General features: G+C 56.3%; 1 protein-coding gene across 5 annotated transcripts in view; it reads right to left on the minus strand.

Annotated features, from left to right (window-relative positions):
• Nucleotides 1-19,745, minus strand: part of TSPAN11 (tetraspanin 11) — a 73,791-nt gene that overhangs the window by 4,882 nt on the left and 49,164 nt on the right. Inside the window, exons 4-8 of one of the 5 annotated variants that reach the window (XR_006709637.1) lie at nucleotides 10,907-10,981; nucleotides 9,944-10,048; nucleotides 6,950-7,108; nucleotides 6,503-6,589; nucleotides 6,232-6,314 (exon numbers count right to left, since the gene is read on the minus strand). Coding sequence is in view for 4 of the 5 variants with exons in the window: in XM_045467272.1 (XP_045323228.1) it covers nucleotides 6,272-6,349; nucleotides 6,503-6,589; nucleotides 6,950-7,108; nucleotides 9,944-10,048; nucleotides 10,907-10,981 (504 nt within the window). In the remaining variant the exon portion in view is untranslated. Of the gene's footprint in view, nucleotides 1-6,231; nucleotides 6,350-6,502; nucleotides 6,590-6,949; nucleotides 7,109-9,943; nucleotides 10,049-10,906; nucleotides 10,982-19,745 lie in introns of all 5 variants that reach the window. The other 4 variants (XM_045467272.1, XM_045467273.1, XM_045467274.1 and 1 more) reach the window with 4 other exon arrangements.

Consider the following 19,745-nt stretch of genomic DNA (forward strand, 5'->3'; position numbering starts at 1 on the left):
GTGCACTGCTGGTCTGTGGTCCTAGATCTCCAGAGATGGCCCGATTTCATCAGATCCTGAGCCGCAGTAGTTCCACTCCCTTGTTGCTGTCTGTCTACGTCCCGCTGCTCTCAGACTCCAGAGTAAAACCAAGGTTCATAGCTGATTCACTGGCTGATGTACAGAAGCCACTGGGGAAACTGAGGCTCTGAAAGGAGCACCTGGAGCTGTCCCCAACTTGTCCTGTAAGTTAGCTGGGAATGAGGCACCAGACCCAGGCCCTAGGAGCCTGCCTAATAGCCTCTCTGTCACACCCACTAGCTGAACGAGAAGAGCATCCTGCCCAGAGCAGGGCAGTACTGGGCAATCGCTGTCCCCCTGGGGGGCCCTCACTTTTCCAATCTCTAAAATGCAGGACAAGATGTGGATGTGTCAGACCCCGGAGACCCATGCCTGTGATCTTTCCATGGTAATGATGCCGTTGGATCCAGACTCCCCACCCACAGGAAAGAGGGCGCTGCTAGGGCAGCCCCATGAATGTCCTGTGGCACGTGGGCGAAGGTGGATCTCCCCGAAGATAGGGAACAACGCCCCATCATTGCCAAATTTCTCCAATAGCTGCTGCTGGCCTGATCTTGCTAGAGCCCCTCTGGATGCACCCGGAGCTCTGACCAGTGGGAGGAGGGCAGGCTGATGAAGACGCTCATGGGCTAGCAGGCATTTGGTTTCTCTTTGCAAGGCTAGCTGGCCTGAGGTGGCAGAGGATGAGCCCTTCTTCTTCCCCCCTCCTCTCTCCTCTCCACCCCTACAAGGGAGGAGGGCAGAATCCCGTGAGTGCAGCTTTCAGATTTGGTACCGAGAGCAGTGCCGATCTCCTTCCTGACTCAGTGCCACAAGCTGAAGGCAGCTTGAGAGGTTATCTTGTCTCCCACTGGCTTTAAGCAGTGCCATCGCAGCCTTTCCAGCCAGGTGTCGTGCAGCACCCTCTCTTCCCCATCCCCACGTCGTGGTTTGATGGCTAACGTGTGGGGTCATCTGGATCTTTCTGATTCTTTCTGCGGGGGCGGGGGGGGGGGAGGCCAGATGGGAAGAGCTGGGCCAGCACGGACTTGAGGCCACATCTACAGAGAACAGTTTGTGCTGGGGGACCGGGAGGGCGGAGCTTGCCCATAACCGCACTTCTGTAGAAGATGTGTGTTCCCACCAGGGAGCCTCCCAGGGAAGGCAGGGTGCATGTCCGCACACACGCCCGCACCTTGACACATGCAGAGGGGCTAAGGATGCACTCACAACATGTCTACACAGGTCTGCACACATGTGCACGTACACGTGCACACACACAAGCACCTTGATTCATGCAGAGGAGCAGTGGAAGCTATCGGATCCCTGGTACGGCCGTCTCCTTCCTGATGGAGGACGTGGACGAATCAGCACCCACAGCTTTGTGTGGCCAGCACAGGGTGAGCAGAGGAAACACGTGGTAAAGAGTGCAGGAGCAGGAATGGAGGAGGATGCGTGGAGATGGCTGCGGGGGGGCCCCCCCCCCCCCCCCGGCTTGCGTGGGGGCCTGGCTGTGTGGCGCATGGCGCCCTCTTCTGGCAGCCTGCCTAGGTACAGCATTTGCCACATGGGGCTGTTTACAACAGGGAGGTGGCATGGTTTCAGCTGCTTTTGAGGTTTTTGGGCCAGGACTTGATGGTCACCAAGAGAACCAAGGAAGGGCCAGGGAGGCCCAGGAAGCCAATCCAATGTAACCTTTCAGTTTCCCTTTTAATGACCTGCAGATCCCAATCTCTGCTGTCGTGTGAGTTTTCTGGGCTCTGCAACATGTTTCCATCTACAGGATGGGAATGTTGGGATAGAAGTAGGAATGGGGTAGTTTCTGTTTGGGGCTGTGTGATCCTGGGCACAGATATAACCCTCTCTGAGTCTCAAATCTCAATAGGGAAACCTCTAATCTGTTCACTGCTTGGTAGCCTTCCCTGGAGACAGTCTTTAAAAACCAGGACGACAGGACCAACATCAGGGTTCCCAGCCCCTCCTGCATCCTGAGGCTTTGACAGCTCCCCAGAGCCCTCAGGATAAAGCCCTCCCTCCACTGCAGCAGGCCAGGGCTCTGCCAATTCAATTCTCTCGCCCTGTCACTCTTTCCCCTCTTGCTTTTCCCCATCAAACTCCTTCAAGATTTAATTATATATCACTTCCTCCAGGAAGCCTTCTGTGACTGCCCTGACAGGTTAGGGCCTCTTACATGCTCCCCCGAGCCCCAAGTCTCACACTTGCACAGTGCCTCTGATGGCATGTGACAACCCATGTTCTATGTGCCTCCTGCCTCCAGTGAAAGCTTCCTGGGAGAAGGGACCACATCTTGCCCACTGGTGTGGCCCCAGCACTGGCCATGGCACCTGGCACCTGGCACCTAGAGGCTCTCATTACAAAACTAACAACGAATGCTCACTCTGCATGGCTTCTGGGTGGGAGACTCCCAGAGTCTGTGTGTGAGCAGGGCAGTAGGAAAAGGGGGTGGAGCCACTATGTCCTTCCTGGGTAGAAGTTTCTCTGCCAGAGTTACCTCAAGGTGGAGTGCCTCCAGAGTCCACCCAAAAGGGGAAGCTGGTGTACAACAGAGACCTGGAGTTGGGGTCCTGGCTGGCTCTGCCACGGTGGCCATGTGACTGTTAGCCAGTGACCATGTCGCTGGGCTTGGTGTCTTCAGGTATATGTGAAAGGGGTGGGCCCAGTGTTCTCTATCCTAGGTGCACATGTGAATCACCTGGGGAGCTTGAAAAAACACCCAGGCACAGGACTCGTCCCATCTATCTGAGCCTGAATCCTTGGCATGGGGCCCGAGCAAGGGTACTTTTCAAATCTGATTGTCATGTGCAGCCGGGGCTGATGGCACTGGCCTAGATAACCGGTAAGGTCCTTCCAGAAAGAAGAGTCTGATTTGGAGGTAACCCAGACCCCAATTATCCCTGTCAGGTCTGAAAACCAGAGGAGTGATGGCCACATGCCCACGTGGACAGAGGGGCCCTACAGGGTCTTGCTGAAAGGAACAGGTGCACGCAGCAGCAGGGCAGGGACCTGCAGCCCATCACATGCGGGTCTCCCCACTTCAGGGTCCCTGCCAGCCCCCAAGCTCTGCCGCGACCTGCAGCCACAGACAGCTTCGTGCTTCACAGGGACCACTGCTGGAAGATTCCAATTGTTAGCAAGTTCTCCAGCCTGTCTCCTTGTAAATTCTACCTGTTGTTCCTGTCTGTCCTCCGGTACCGCCCAGGAATGTGCCCTCCCCCACCTGCCTGCCTTTGGGTGGTTAAGGACTGTGATGGTGCCATCTTCTCCCTGGCCCTTGACCTCTCCCACATCTGACTTCCAGGTGCCCTGTGGCTCTTGTCGTTCATGTGGGCCAGTGTTCTCAGCCAGGCTGCACACTGGACCCACCAGAGAGCTTCACAAGTATGCTGGTGCCTGGGTGCCAGCCCCAGACAAAGTGATTTAATTGTGCTGGGGTGCAGCCGGGGCCTTGGGCAGTTTTAAAACTCCCCAGGTGGTCCCCATGTGCAGCCCAGGTTGAGGCCTGTGGCCGTGGAGGCTCTGTGGAGATCCTGTCTCCCCCCAGCCTGCTACGATCTAAGCATGTCAGCCCTGGTCCACACATCCATGGGGCAACAAGTGACAGGTTGCCAAATGGCTGGAATCGGGGTTTGTTATGTTTGTCACATCCTCTGCTTGGTGTTCACAGTATGCACAAGACATGACTTAACATTCTAGAATATGGTGGCACTGGAGTCACACTGAGGCAGGGTTCTTACCAAAATTTATGGAACCTTAGAGCCCCAACTCCTGCTTCAACCACAGCAGCACCACCTCATGCTTGTTTAATACTGCGGGCTCCTACGTGAGATTCCCATGGGTTATAGAATTCTGCCACTTAAAGGAAGGCTCAACAATGTCCATCTCCTCCGTTCTATAGGGAAGGAAGCCAAGGCTCAGGGAGGGAACACAACTTCCTCAGGATCACATAAGAAGAGGAGAGGTCCTCTGACTTCATAGCAAGGTCTCCTCTAGTCCTGGGGACTAGGGAAACATGAGCCACCACCTTGGCCTTTTATCTCCTGAGCCTTGGGAGTCTCTGAAGTGCCAGGCTGGGCGTGTGTGGGGATACCTACACTGGTGGAGGATGACTGTGAGCTTAGGGACACGACTGGTGTGAGCCCTTCAAGGCTGGTGGCCAACCGGGACTTGGGCAGCTTAGTTCCAGCATTGGCCAGCAGAGGGGGCTGTAACCGAGGCTTGGCTGCTGCAGGACCGGCTTCAGCCAGAGTCGGGGGAGAATCTGGGCTATGGATGGGGGTCCACAGTGGTGGCTGGGTGAAGCTCTCTCTGAGGGACACTTGGCGCCATTCCACAGAGAGCCCTGGAGGACCGAGACTTCACGGTCGGGGATGTTTACAAGGAGGAAGCCCCTCTGCAGCGGGCAGGCACCCTCCTGACAACATGGCCTCCCAGCAGCACTTTCACAGGGTACTTGTTTCACCTTGACCTTGGGCTTGGGGCACTGGCAGACCCACTCCCTGCTCTAGGCCTCACTGCCCCTGTCTTCAGCTTCTCCAGGCTCCCACAGCCAGAGAGACCAGGAGGAAATGGATGGGGAGTGTGGCCCTGGCCTGGTCAGTGTCCATGCACAGCAGGCCCCCTCAGCACCTGAAGGAGACAGCAGGTTTCTGGAAACTTCAGTTGGCGCTGGAGCACAGAGCAGCCCCTTCCTCAGCTCCCACTGGGGTATGTGGGACAGAAGGCCTGCCTTGGGGTCCTGCAAAAGAGGGGCTCTGCTTAATGCCCCCTGGGGCTCCTGGCCTGCATGCTAACTATGGAGACGAAGGGGGAGCTGCTCTGGCTAGGAAACAATGAGGGCTTTCTTGAGAGACAATGTGCCCAGGTGGAGATGATAAAAATAATGATGGTACCATTTATTGAACACCTGCTATCTGCTCATCAGTGACAAGTGATTTACATATATATTGCTAATCCTCTCACCAAACTAGGTATAATTAGCCCCATTTTACAAACAAGGAACTGAGGCTCAGAGATGAAATAACCAGCCTGGGGTTGCCTGGTCCCCCCCCTCCTCCAGAGTGTCGAGCCCAGTGGAGGAGGCTGCAGCTAGGTCCTCTGAACGCACAGACTGATGTGGGCAGGGAAAGCGGTGATCTGGAAGGAACCCCACACTGGCAGCCTCCCTGAGCCAGCTGCTGATACCAGCCCCTGCTTTGCTTTCCAAAGAAATCTGTGTTGGCGGTTGGGGAGGTGCGGGGTGGGGGGAGGGGGCTGGCAAAAGCAAATGACCAAGAGCCAGGAGACCTGGGTGCCACTTCAGTATGTGACACCCTGGGTAAGTCTTTTCTCTGGGTCTCAACTTTCTGATCTGTAAAATGGGAGCACACTTACTACCTTGCCTGGCCCAGGTCTCAGGTCGTGGTGGGGATCTAATGATAGAAAGCACCTGAAACCACTCTGAAGTCTACAGATGGCTGGATAACAACCATTTCCACTGACTGGAGGCCTTCACCTATGTCTGGCACAGTGAGTGTGTCACACTCATCACCTCGCTCTTCTCTAGACCTTATGTGGTTCGGGAAATGAGCCACATTTTGTGGTCGGAGAAGCTGCGGGCAGGGCTGTAACTGCTCTAAGTCATACAGGAGCAGAGGAAGGGTTGGATCCGGGTCCTCTGAGGTCCCAGCCTCTCACCCCTTTCCTCATCAGTGCAGGTGGTCCCGGGGGTGGGAAGGGTGGGGCAGTGCTGAGCTCCCTCTAGAACCTGCTGGGCCGAAGCAGAGTGCCAGGCAAGGTGGGTGTGCAGGGCCATTGCCCCTGTATCTGCCCCAGCCTGAGGGTGCCCTCCTGACTCCTCTGTATGGACCTTTGACTAAAGCAGATCTGAGAGTGACACTGACTTCCTGGGTGGCAGCAGAGGGAGGGGTGGAACAGTGAAACTGAGCAAAAGACATCGCTCAAAGAGCTGGGAGTACACAGGGAGTGCACATCCACGGGCATGTGTGTGCGCACACACACACACACACAGGAATGGGTACTTGTACATGCACACACATATGCACACATGCACAAGCACACCTAAACGCACATACATGCACACAACCCCATGTACACATAGATGCATGCGGGTAATCCACGTGCACACACACACACACACACACACGTGCACACACAGAGGGTGCATGCACATACCTGAGCCCACACTCACACTCCTCCCAGGTCTCTTACAAGTTCAAGTTGTCCCCCAGGCCCCCAGGCATTTTCCTTCATCTTTTCTGGGGAAGAGAGTGACCATGTGATTCATTCCTGGCTGCCAAGGGCAAGTGGTGAGAAGAGGAGGGGAGGAGAGGGCAGGAAAGGGCATGGGTGTGCAGAGGGTCAGTGATTTGTGATCTCTGCCGATGGGAGAGGGGTTCAGAACTCTTCCAAACAACCCCCTCTCCTAATCCACGCTCCAACTCACCTGCAGACAGGCCACCCCGATGCCCACTGCCCCCATGAGCAGCAGGTGGTCAGCCAGGAACTGCTCCAGCTTGCTGACGCAGCCTCCCTGTAAGGTAATGGTAGGTCATGCACGCTGGCGTGAAGTAGGCGAGGCTGCGGAGGGAAGGGCTGGCCGGTGCTGCATCCACCCCGCTGAGGGCAGGCCAGAGGTTTAATGGGCCTGCTCCAGCCTTTCAACTGCCCACAGGCTTCTCGGGTGATCCAGGGGCATGCCATGATGTCTCAGAACCTCCCACCAGCAGCTGCTTGTCCCCAAGCTGCTTTGTGGAGACCACTGACAGCCCTGTGCGGTCTCACGGCCAATGAGAAAGCGTGTTCTGCTTCTCCCCGCCCCTCTGCCTGAGCCGCCCATGTGGGGTGGGGTGGGGTGCGCTCTGCATGCCTCGGCTGGAGCTTGGGCGCTCACCTCCACCTTGTAGATGTTGGAGGGATGGGCCCGCTGCCCACAGCGGGCCACCACCGTCTTGCAGCAGCTGTCTGGCACCCGGCGGCCCTCGGCCTCCTGAGACAGGATGTATGCGCTGTGCTGCCAGTCGGCGGAGCTGTTACTTCCACAGCACTTGAACTAGAGGGACAGAAGGAGGCTGGAGGTGAAGACCTGGCAGGAGGCTCCTCTGGTCCCTCCGTGTCAGGGCTGCAGGACTTGTTATTCAAATACTAACTCAAACACAAATAGGGATTTGTTCTCCCTGCGAATTTTCCCCTTTGCCTGTTTTGAGCAGGGAGCTGGCCTTTTGGGGGCCCTTCTCTCCAGGCAGGTGCAGAAGCTGGCTGCAAGACACCTGATGGCTACCTTCTATCCATGCAAGTCCTTTAAGGAGATTACGCTGGGCATCCTGACAGCAGGGAGAGTCTCTGAGAAGATGGGTGGGGAGATAGATGGAGGTGGGTCCCCGAGAGAGTGGGGCTGTATACCCCGGGGAGAGCTCACACCACACGGGGGTGTTTTCCTGGTCACCCAGCGAGGCAGGACCTCAGGAACAGGGACCCAGCCTTGCCAGAGGTTCCTGGACCCTCATTCAGACCCTGAAGCCTCAGAGCCCACAGACCTGCAGGGAGAGACACAGAGAGTGTCCCAGAGCCACAGTGTGGGCAGATCAGTGTTGACCAGGGGGTGGAGTTGGCGCTGGGTAAGACCTGGGTCATCTGTGCCACTCCAGAGCAGGACAGCGCCAACCCAGGTCTCCAGTGATGCAGACACAACAGGACACTGGTTCTCTCTTGCCCTTGAGTTGAGGGACTGAGAATCCAAGTCCCCGTGTGAGCCACACAGGCAGCTGTTTTGAGACTGTCTCTGGTGTGTGGAGGTGCAGGCCGGGTGGGAGATACGTTCAGTACAGTTAACAGGTGTTTCATAGGCACCTACTATGTGCCAGGAGTGAAGCTAGCACTGGGCTCACACATGAGTAATATGGTTCCTGGTTTTCTGAAGCTTCTCAGTGACTACAGCTTAGTAGGGGAGACATTGGGAGCTGTGTGGAGCTCAGAGGAGGAAGGGGCTAGTGGAAAGGTCCCACAAGGAAGAGGAGGAGGCAGGAGGCAGGCAGAACAGAACAGCACATGGAGCCGGGAACAGCACAGTGTGTGCTAGGTGTCATGTGGGATTATACTGCGGTGTGTCCCCGGGCAGGTTATCTAGCCTCTCTGGGCTTCAGTTTCGTCACGTGTAAATGGGGCTCAGGAAGCCCCTCCACACCACTCTGTGTGAAGACGGCAAGAGGCAATTCTGTGAAGCCCTGAGAAGCGAGCCCTGCAGGGGGGAGCAGTTAGTGACACCCTCTATGCTACGATCGTTTTGTGAATGCAGGCATGTGGGTGTCATTTACATACTGGGGTGCAGCCCGCAGCCCAGATGCTGGCCTTGGCCTGAAGCCACTGCCTTCTCAGGGCTGCTTCCTCACGCCTAGGATGCGGGCCTGGGCCCAGGCTCCCTCGTGCCCCTCTGATTCTAACTGTTGCTGGCATGTGTGAGGTCGTGCCCACATGCTCAGGTGCCCATGGAGGAGGCCTGGGGCAGTGACAGATAGTGGCTCCCAGCTGTGCCCTTTCTCATGCTGTTCCCTACTCTCTGACTGCCCCTCCCATCCTCTCTAACTAGGCAAACCCAGGCCCTCCTTCCTGCTCCCCCCCCTTGGCCTTCCCAGCTCTGTTCTCCATTCGGAGGGTCCTCCCAGCCTAACACTGACTGCGTGTGTTGGGCTCCCCAACTAAGGCCCCGAGGGCAGGGATTCAGGCTCAGTGCTTCATGTGGGAGGCCCTAAAAATGCAGACTGAGCTTTGGGCTGACCAGCAGGGTATGTGTGGGCTAAGCGTGTGGGTGTGGATGTGTGTACCTATGTGTACATGAGTGCCCTCAGCCACTATCGCAGAGCACAAGAGACCCCTCTGCACAGAGCCTACTGGGATCCAAGCCAGTCTTGGGGAGATGGAGAAGGTGCCTCCCCAGCTGAGCTAAGATGCTAACCTCTACTCCACTCACTGGCCTGGTATTCTCGGCAGAAAGACCAAGGCCTCAGGCCGAGGGTGGGGTCTGTAGATACAGGATAGAGCAGAGACCACAGGCTAAGGTGGCAGGGAGAAGGGGGACCAGAGTGGGCTGGTAGAGTTTCCTCAAATTTTCAGACGTGAAACCATCAGGATCCTGGAGTCACACTGTTCGACAGAACTTTCTGCAATGATGGAAATGCTTTATATCTGTCCTGTGCAATTCGGTGGCACTAACCATCTATGGCTATTGGGCACTGGAATGTGGCTAGTGACTGAGGAACTGTATTTTGTAATGTAAATTTAACTAGCTGCACATGGCTAGTGGCTACCATACTGCACAGGGCAGGTCTGGGGGCCATTTGTCCCTTCCCTACTTCTGGCAGGACCACGGGCCTCACTGAAGGGGTCTGCTGAGCCTATTCTTGGAGGGACCACCTTCTGGGCTCACACCTGGGAAGTTCTTGCAGCAGTCTGGCTGAAATAGCTCTGCCTGTTACAGTTCACTAGTATGGGACCTCAACTGTCAGCCCCCAGAGGAGGAAGAAGACAGCCCTGCTGATGGAAGGAGCCCAGATCCCGGCCAGGAGAGAAGTTCTTCTCCTGACGCAGCCAGCTTCCTGCCTGCAAGGGCCCTAGGGGTGGGACCTGGAGGAGGCAGTCAAGGGGGCCGTGATGGGGCCAGGGCACAGGAGGAAGAAGGAAAGGGCCAGGATTCAACTTGCCCTTTTCATGGTGGCGGGGACTTCCGCATACGCGATGGTACTGAATGATCAACACGCGCACTGAGGCTTCGTTTTGGAGGCAAATGAAGCTCAGAGAAGGTAAGTAACCTGTCCTGGGTTACACAGACAGGAAGGGACAGAGTCGGAATTTGAATTTGCTTGGCCTTCAAGCCCAGGGGGCGGGTGCTTACATCCTGCTGGAGACGGTCTACTGAGGTTGTGATGTCCGCGGCTCCTGGCTGCCTGTAGTTCTCAGCCAGCGTCCGGGTCAAGTGCTGTTTCAGTTCATCACTGAGCTGGAGAGAGTGGAGAGGGAAGGTGGCATCAGCAGAACCACTCACCCTGAGCCAGCCTCGAGCACCACGGACTTGGAATGGTGTGAGGACAGAGGTTCCCCAGCGTAATGGGAGCGTCGTAGGAGACCGCTCAGAACACAGAGTTCGCGGAGAGATGTTGTAAAAGCTGGGGCCAGGCAGGTGATGGACAGAACTGAGAGGCAGGCCGGGGAGGGGACGGCTCAAAGCTGGTGGGAGGGCAATGAGGCTGGGCACAGGGGGTGCTTTTAAATAAATATCTTTTTCTCACTTTGATTATGAGGTGACATTCACAATATTTACAGTTGTTATCCTATGGGCACCCATCAGTTGTACGGTGCTGCCTTAAAACAACCAGTGCAGGCATCTGTCTCACCCTGGTCATGACCTCAAACCCCTGGTTCACAGCAGCCAGTGGGAGGAGACCCGACCGGCTACTTCATCCTTGTCTGCTGCAGGCAGGCGAGGCCCGGTGCTGTCTTCATAGTCTGGCAGGTAGCCCCAGCCCCAGCCTTTCTCCTTGGATGCCCACCTGCTAGGTTCATCCTCTATCTCTGCTTAGGAGGGGAGAGAGACCACCCCACCTCCCACGGGGCATTCCCACTCCCCAGCCCCCATGCCAAATAAGTCAGCATCAACAGATAGGGCAGAGAATTGCTGGAAGCCAGACAAGAAGTAGGACCCAGGTATACTGAGGATTGTTGGGGCCAGGGACGTGAGACCGCCCTCTGTGTCACTGCCGAGCTTTAGCTCCCCCATGCCTCTGCACCCTGCCCCACGCCGTTGCTTCCAGGGCAACAGGGGGCGCTGATGGGGAACGCAGGAAGAGGGTCTACTCACCCTCTGGTAGTACATGTGGGCCAGGACCCCTGCCACCAGCTCCACGAGGAAGATCACCAGCAACAGGCAGAAGTACTAGGAGCAAGGAGGAAGGTGGTCACCACGGGGATCAGGCCTGGGTAGGCACACAGTGCTCCGGGACAAGTCTTCCCAAAGCAGTAGGGGAGGCAGGGCGACCTGCCAGGACCCCATCACCCACCCATACCATCTTCCCCCTCTTCCTGGCAGCTCTGGGCATGCTCACCTCTCCCGGCTGCTGGCACGGAGTTCCCCACTCACCCCCTCACCCACTGGGCTTCTGTCAGTGTGTCAATCCATCCATCCATCCGATACTTATTAAATACCTGCTACATGCCAGGTATCGTAAGTAAGACGGTTACCGCCCTCAGAGTTATTGGTGGCGGGGGCATAGGTAAGTGATTACAATGCTGTGTTACAAATGTTACTATGGGGCAAGACCTAGGTGGGGGGGAGGGCAGTCAGAGAAGGCTTCCTGGAGGAGGGGACACCTGAGTGGCACCTTGAAGGATGAGCTACCAGGTGGAGAAGGCAGGAAGCATGTGCCAGGCAGAGGGGAGAGCCCTGTGTGAAGCCTGGAGAGTGCAGAGGGCGTGGGGCGTCCGAGTTCTAGGAGTGGAGAGAGCTGAAGAGCCTGGGAGTGTAGGGGTGGCTGGGCAGCGACCAAGGCTCAGGAAATAGCAAAGGCAGCGCCCTGTGAAAGGCATCGGTGTGTTTTCCAGGCCTTCACGGCCCTGCAGGGGTTTCTAAATTCCTGACACAACTACTGCCTGGCCTCCTCCAGACTCGGGGCCTGCTCTGCACGCTTCACAGCCTGCCGGCTGCGTTCCTGGCTGTGCTCTCTCTGCCGTGACCTCCCTCCCAGTTTTAGTCAGGAGGCTCTGGGACACTGCTCCATCCTGGTGTGTTCTTGTGGGGGCCCACAGGTCAAAAATGCATGTCAGACCCACGTGGCTAGGAGGGCATGGCGGGGGTGGGGGTGGTGGTGGAGAGGAAGCAGGCTCTAGGCAGGGAAGAGGGAAAGAGGGAGTGGGGAGAGGAGGCAAAGCAGTGGGTTGCTGCTGCCTGAAATTAGCCCCCTCTAGGGAAGCCTAGCCCCCCTCCCCATGAGCAGTGGTTGGTGTTGTCTCCCCCCTCAGGTACCGCCCATCCACCTGGCTATAGTCATTCAAATCACTGGATTCCAGGGAATGTTCAGCCTGTGCCTGAGCTCAGAAATTCCAGGGCTCTTCAGCAGGGGTAGGGATGCAGCAGGAGGGCATGGGAATGGGAAAAAGACTGGCACAGGGCAGGGGCTGTAGGGCCAGTTCAGAGGCGACGTGAGTCCCTGAGGCCTTGCCTGACTACCTCCCAGAGCCCAGCACGGGGCCTGGCATGGACAACACTTAAACACAGGGGGAGGAGAAGATATTCCTTTTCATGAAGATCATGAAGAACATTCCATCCGGGGACAAGGCTTCCTTTTGGGTTACATGAACTGTGCACCTACCCCACGGCCATCTTATTGAGCCCACGGTCTGCCAGGCTCAGAGCTGCCCACCATCAGGAGTGAGGGAAGCTTTCCTGTCTCTGAATCATGGTGGCCGCCCTTATCATCTGTGGGGCCCAAGGCAAGAGTACAAATGGAGGTTCCTGGTTTGCCATTCCCCACCTACCCCGGGCTCAATGCCATACAAGGAAAGGCCTCTGGCCTGCATGTCCAAGCTCAGTCCATGCACGGCCAGGATCAGGCACCCCCCTGGGCATCCCTGGATGAGGATGCACAGAAGGCTGGGTGTGGTGGCATGTGGGGGACACAGCAGCTTCGTCACCCTGTGCAGGCTCTGAATGGAGACTCAGGCTGTCTGCGAGCTCCTGGGCACCCAGATCAGGTCTAGAAGTGGGGAAGGGAGTTGCAGATCCCACGATGGCACACTCCCTGGGCCTCATTGACTTTTTATGCCACGGGGAGGGGTCTGGAGTGTTCCGTGTGCCTGGGACTAGGGAGGGTGTGGGATGGTATCCAGGTGAGGCAGGAGGCTGGCAAGGGGTCTGTGGATCGGCCCTCTGCTTGCTGAGCCTCTGAGATATAGGGCCTGGAAACCTGAAGAACGGTGGCGGAAGTCAGCTGACTCGGGTTTGGGTCGGGCTCTGCCACTTCCCAGGCTCTGGATGGGCAGCCTGGTGTGAGTTACAAAAATGTGCTCCCATGAGAACATGTGGCTGAATTCTGACCTTCCTCAGGCCCCGTACAGGACGCAGCATCCGGGGCCAAATGCAGTGGCTGTGCCTGTGGGACTGAGCCTGTGGGTGGGCATAATGGCATCACAGCAGTCCTGCCTATCCTGAGGGGCTGAAAGGACCCAAAGGGAGGGGATTCCACTTCACGGTGGTCTGAGCTGCTTCCTGCTCCCGGAGCCTGTGCGTGACAGCATGAGGTGAGCCAGGCTTGTCAGCCAGCCGCAGGCGCAGTGGCCTGGGCCAGTCCCTCTGACAGCCCCCAGCAGCTTTGCGGACATCCTGACTCAGCCGCCCATCCTGCTCACCCCAAACTGCCCTCCGCTCCCCCTGACCCTGGTACCCTGAGGCCGACTCTCCTCCTGCCACACAGGACCCTGCATGCAGTGACTGCCGGCTGGATGCTCCCAGGCTCCCTAGGTGCGCCCCATGTGCCTTCTATGGTGTGGCCAGAAGACGTGAGGGAGCCCGTGACTGAACGGGAGGATGCGGGCCCCTGGCGGCTGGGAGGGCAGCATCTCGGTGTCTTGGCACCTTCCCTCTGGGGAGGCGGGAGAGGCTCTTCTCCCGATCGCTGATCACCCATCACCGATCACCAGGGGCTGTCAGCCGAGAGTCACGCGGGCTGGTAGTCATGAAGACTTGGCAGTGTCGTGCTGCTCCCCCGGGACGTCACTGCCGCCGTTGCTATTGACACTGGGCTGGGAGGAGGGTTGATGGGAAGGGAGAGAAACTGAACCACATCCCTGATGTAATGGCAGCCTAAATTAGTACATGCCAGCCCCTCAAAACGGTTTGGAGGCATCAGACAGGCTCCCCAACCTGATGGAGTTGTCAGGAGCAGGGAGAGTGCTGCCTCCAGCTGTTCAGAGGCCCTTGGGAGGGAAGTGAGGGCCAGGCGGGGGTTTTGGGGGACCGACGTGGGGTGCCAGGGAGTGGACCGGCTGGGTGCTCGGTGGGCATGGACACAGCTTCGGTGGCAGGAGGGCTGTAGGTATGTGACTCACCCGGGCGGGGGTGGCCCTGAATCACAGCTCCAGTGCGACAGTCCCCGGGGAAGCAGGCAAAAGGTTGTGCTCGCTGGGATCCCCCTGCACCGAGGGGCCTGGCAGCCCTGCCTCTGGGCAGTGGGGCCAGGCTGGTGGGGGGCTGCCACGTGACACAAGTGCCTCGCCTCTGCTGCTCCACCTTTTTCTTTACCAAGCCTTCCTGATGTCCAGCCAAATCATCCCAGTACTCCTACGGCACAGGCTAGCTGGCCGCCAATCTGCAAAGCACTCCTTCTGTTCCTGCACACGGTTCCCTAAACACCACCCAAGCCTTTCAGCCTCCATGTATCTGCCCTCAGTGTTCCCCTGCCTGTCCCTCTATCACGGTCATGGCCTCCACGAAGCCCTCCCCGGGTCCGCAGTGGGTGCCAAGCGCCCCCATCCACGCGCCTACAGTGCTGCACCTGCCTCCACCTTCTGACACAACTTTCAGCGCGGCTCCTTCTCCTCGACTAGACTCAGAGCTGCCCCTGTGCCCTCCCCTCTGTCTGCCACACTCTTCCTCACGGGCTGGCTGAGTGACGTATCCGTACCTACTGCTCTGTAGAGGTTATCATTGCCTCAGATGTTGTGACCCCGTCTCCCCAGAATGACTGTGAGTTTCTGGGGAACAGGGACCACATCTCAGGTTCTTCTGGCCTTAGTGCCTGGTATGGTGTTGGGTCTAGAGGCATGCTCAGTAAACATCCCAGATGAAGACCTGTAAGTGCACATCTTAATTCGCATGCCATGAATTGAAGGGAACTGGCTGAAGCTGGCAGCCCCAGGCTTGGGGGCAGGAGTTTAATCTCGTTCTGATGCGTGGGTGGTATGGAATTATTACTGTGGTTTAATTTATACCACTGGTTCCCAATCTAGCATGGTTTTTCCCCCAGGGGACATTTGGCAGTGTCTGGAGACTGTTTTTTATTGTCACCACTGGGGTAAGGAATGCTACTGGCAGCTAGTGGGTAGAGGCCAAAGATGCTGCTGAACATCCTACAGTGCCCAAGTCAGGCCACCTGGCAAAGGATGATCCGGGCTAAAATGTCACTAGTGCCAAGGTTGAGGAACTGATCTGCACATTTAACTTCAGATTCTGAGGCCACTGCTGGGACTTGACTTGCATAGGATTTCCCCTATTCACTATGGGAGATGTGAAAAAGAAGATCTGAGGAAGGTGGTCTAGTTCCTGAGAAGCCTGAAACTGAACACAGACAGAAACATGTGAGGCGGTTACTGCGTACCTGCCTCTGAGGGCACTTTGTGGCAGGAAGCTGCTCACCCCGACTCTAGGGAGGATCAGTGAAGCCAACAGTGCTTGGGACCAGCAGCTATTATAGGGATGTGATGGGCCCAGGTGCACCCTGGGGTAGTCAGTGAATTTCTTGGTTCTTGATAGCACTGTTTCCTGAAGCAGCTAGTTACCTACTGGCTTGCCCAGGCTCCCCTGGGCTAAGGAGGGATGTGTTGCCCTTGCCTGTAGGAAACATGAAAACTGTCCTATTTGAATGAAAGCCAAGATTTCCTGGGCCCTGTGCTGTGTAGGGCCCATTCTCTACCAACAGAGCCCACTACTCTCATGAATGGGCTGCCAGAATTCCTGGACTACAGCTGAAGAGGTATGCCTAGCTTGCTTCTCAACAGCGGTAAAAATGTAGTTTTCCTATAGTGAGAATAGTAGAAAAATAGCCCTTCCACAAAAAAGGGGGCGGAGGGGGGGAGAAATTAACCCCTCCTTGGCAGAATCAGTGCCTCACTCACGGCCCACAGTGCAAACAGTGGGCGCTCCATGACAGTAACGGCCAAGGTTTGCCAGCTCTCCCCAGGTGCCGGCCCCTCTGGTGAGCACGTCTCATGACAGCTCCCAACCACCCTCGGAGATGAGCATAGCATTACTCATCATGTTGCCGTGTGAGCACCGACGTTAGCCTCGTCGTAACCATGAGGCACATGCATGGAGAGGCGAAGCCGTTTGCGGTCACATGGCAAGAGCATGGCTGAGTCCAGCTGAGTCCAGAAACCAAACTCAGGGATTCCAGCGGCATCACTCTGTGCACTTACTTGCTGGGTGCTGTCGTGCCCACTACAGAGCAGATGGCTGGGTGGGTGGGCTCCCTGAGAGCACCTGGGGTGGCTGTGGTTAGGGGGATCCTAGCCTCATCAGATCCTAGAGTCTGCACAGCTGTGCAGCACTCCCCGTGTGTGTGTGTGTGTGTGTGTGTGTGTGTGTGTGTGTGTGCGCGCGCACGCGCACAGGGCCCTACACACAAGCGAAGCCTCAGGCCTCCCCGCCTTTGCCCTCTGTGCCCCTGCCTGGGACTCGCTGCCCGGACTGTGTCTGTGTTGCACAGCTGTTAGCCATCAAATTGCAGCTTAGGGGAGGTCTCCCCAAAGCCCTCTCTGTGCCAGAAGTTCCTGACCGTGACCTCATTGCCAACATCCTTCTTTCTGAACCTCTGTCAGACTCCAGGGTCACATGATCGTCCTGCTCCCCAGGACTGTGTGTTCTTTGATCCTTGTTTGCCCTCCTGCTCTGACCTGTATCTTGTTCTGTCTTCACAGTCCCTGAGCACCTTGGTGTGAATTGGACCCACCCTGCCCTAACTCCTCCCTGACCTCCAGCCCCACTTTGGTTTTTGTGACTGGCTGGCCCCTGCACTCAGGGCTGCCCCCAGTCCTCCCAGAAGCAACTACTTAGTCTTGGTCTGATAGAAACCAGCAATGAGACTTAAAAAAAAAGTTCGTATAGCCTCTATCCCCAGAGCTCCCCAGAAGAACTATGCCACTTCGAAATATGCCAAAGTGAACCCTAAATGTACAAGAAACCAGTTTGGTAACAAAGAACAGGACCCAAACATTCATCTTCCCTCTGTACCATCTACCAAAGTTTTTTTTTTCTTTAATTCTTTAATGGTACAGTTTGAACTAGAACTGAAGTTGGACATTTTCTAGAACTATAGATCCAAAGCAAAGCTGGAGCAGCACAGTACTCTCTGAACCAAACCAATACTTTCTTTAATGAGAGGTTCTGCAGGAGCTTTGCGGAAATATATCTCATTGTGACATTAAGAGGATTAATTAGAAATTGCATCTTCAGATGGGCTAATACTGCATGGGGGCAAGCTGAGCTCCAAATAAAGTTTCTGAGGCAGATTCTCTGGTACATGATGAGCCCAGGTAACTCAGCATCGCCTGGTGCCTTCCTTGCAGTACGTTTTAAGAACTTTCTACGATTGGACTTCCGGAATTCCTCACTGGGCTGATTCTGCCACAAAGGAGGGAACCTCGCTGAAGCTCTCCTCCACTACCCCCTCTGCTATTCTGCATAATCAGAGATGGAGACTAAGCCAGAGATGGAAAACTGAGAAGGCTTGGTGCCTAGGAAGGTGAGAATGGGCTGGGGTGAGGGGTGGGAGTCGAGGCACCAGCCCCTTCTCAGAGCAGTGTGGCAGAAGAGGACAGGAGACTCAAGATGCTACCAACATTAAGTTGCAGGGAGAGGGGCGCCTGGGTGGCTCAGTCGCTTGAGTGTCTGAATCTTGATTTCAGCTCGGGTCATGATCCCAGGGTCATGGGAGTGAGCCGTGTTGGGCTCTGTGCTGAGTGTGGAGCCTGCTTGGGATTCTCTCTCTCCCTAAAATTAAAAAAAAAAAAAAAATTGCAGGGAGAAGAGTGCAGCCCGAGGTCCTAGCTTGGCCGTGTATGAGAGGGTTACAGTGGCATGCTGTGGGAGGGTCAGGGAGCTGCCAACAGCTGAGGCTGTTTAAGCGGCAATGACCTCAGGGTGCATTATTTTCTGGCAATTAACCAGTGGCTGGAGGCGGTCAGGACTCAGAGGTGCAGCTGCCGGACTGTTATTGCAGAGAAGAGAGGATGTGGGCTTGAGAGCCTCAAGTTATTCCTGTAACAAGATGTCACTGTTGGAAGGATGAAGGTGACCTCTACCCCGGGGAGCCCCAGCCTGGGGCTCACAGCCCCGGCCAGCTGGCACTCCACCTAGGTGTGCTCTACAGGCCGTGCAGAGGATGCTAGTATGTGTTCTGACTGAAGTCGGAAGTTAATGTTCAGTTTTGGCCCAGGGGACTGGGAGCAGAGGAGTGGACCAGGGCTGGGGTAGTGAAAGCTGGTCGAATCAGTGATGGGAGAGTTGAGGACAGTGGGGCCTGGGGAGGCAGGAGGCATTCAAGGGACACATCAAGAGAATGCAGCTGAGGCTGTCCAAAGTCCAAGCCAAAGTGTTGGGGTCCAAAGATCACATTGTGGGTGGGGGTTGGGGTCAGGAGGGGAACAGAACCTACAGCTATGAGCCAAAGACAGGAGTCCACTGGATTTCAAGCTAGGGCTGCTGGGAGTTCATGCCGATGGGCTAAGACAGCAGGATCCAGAGAGGCAGGGGCCTGGCCTGCTAGCTGCCAGAAGGAGGGCCAGACTCCTCTCAGGGGCCACAGCCTAGGGATGCCTGAGGGATTTGGGCATGGGGGAAATGGCCGACTGCTGCTGTCCCTCGGAAGGACCTAGATGTCCCTGTTGGTGTCTTCTCCCAGGCTGTGGGAGAAATGTGGTGCAGCCCGCAGGCAAATGAGATAGTGCATGGGACCAGGGTAGAACCCAGGAGGCAACTGGGGACGGGGTTCCCAGCGGTGGTAATTCGAGGACAGGGCTGGCAGTGGGAAAGAAGGGAAGGCTGAGCAGGAGAAATCCCTACCAAGCCTGGATGTTAGGAAAAGTCCTGGGGCTCAGAGAGGTCAGAGGCTCTGACCAGATGGAAACAGGAATTGAAACCACCCACAGGGTTCTCGGTCTTTTGATACAGGTGTCTTGTGTTCCTCACTAGACTCCAAGCCGAGGACTAGGCTGCAGGCCCAATCATGTCTTCCCTTCTTACGCTGCCTTGTGCCCAGCAAAAATTCTGGGAATGTGCTAGAAATGCTTGTTGAGGTTGACGGCAGCCCCATCGATGGCACATGGAGAATGAGTTGCAGGAAACTGCAGGGAGGAGGTGGAGGGAATTAAGTGGCTGTAAAACCTGTTCCATCTAGAAAGTTGCTGCTACAGGTAGGCGGTGATCATTTAAATCCACTGCAGCCTGAGAAAGGTGCATCTTGAGTCCAGAATGGTGCTGGTCAGAGAAAAGGGGTGTTACACAAGGTGCCCTGGCCTGGGAGTCTGGGTCCAGTGTGCCTCTGTGACAAGATGCTGTGTAACCCTGGGCGAATTACTCACCCTTTCTGGTCCTTCTGCATAAAATGTACGGCTTGGATGGGAAAAATGTCTTGGTGCCACAGTTTCATCAGTCTGTGCAGTGTTGGGACCTTGCCTCCTCTGTCCTGGCCTCCTGCTTCCTTGCAGGGACAGCTAGAGGGACACCCTGGCTCCTCTCCTTACTCACTGCCTGTCCTATCTGCTGAGGGGGCCTTCCTCCTTCACCTCGGGGCCAGCCTGTCCTCAGGATGCCACATTCTCTGCTCTCCACCATGTGGCAAGTACAGTGAGGCAGTTCTTAGAAAGGCGTGTACCCCGATCTCAACCACAGCTGAAGGGCTGCTACGGCTTCCAGATGCAGCTATAAAGCC

This window comes from Leopardus geoffroyi, chromosome B4 (genome assembly GCF_018350155.1).
Source record: "Leopardus geoffroyi isolate Oge1 chromosome B4, O.geoffroyi_Oge1_pat1.0, whole genome shotgun sequence".
Lineage (NCBI taxonomy): Eukaryota > Metazoa > Chordata > Mammalia > Carnivora > Felidae > Leopardus > Leopardus geoffroyi.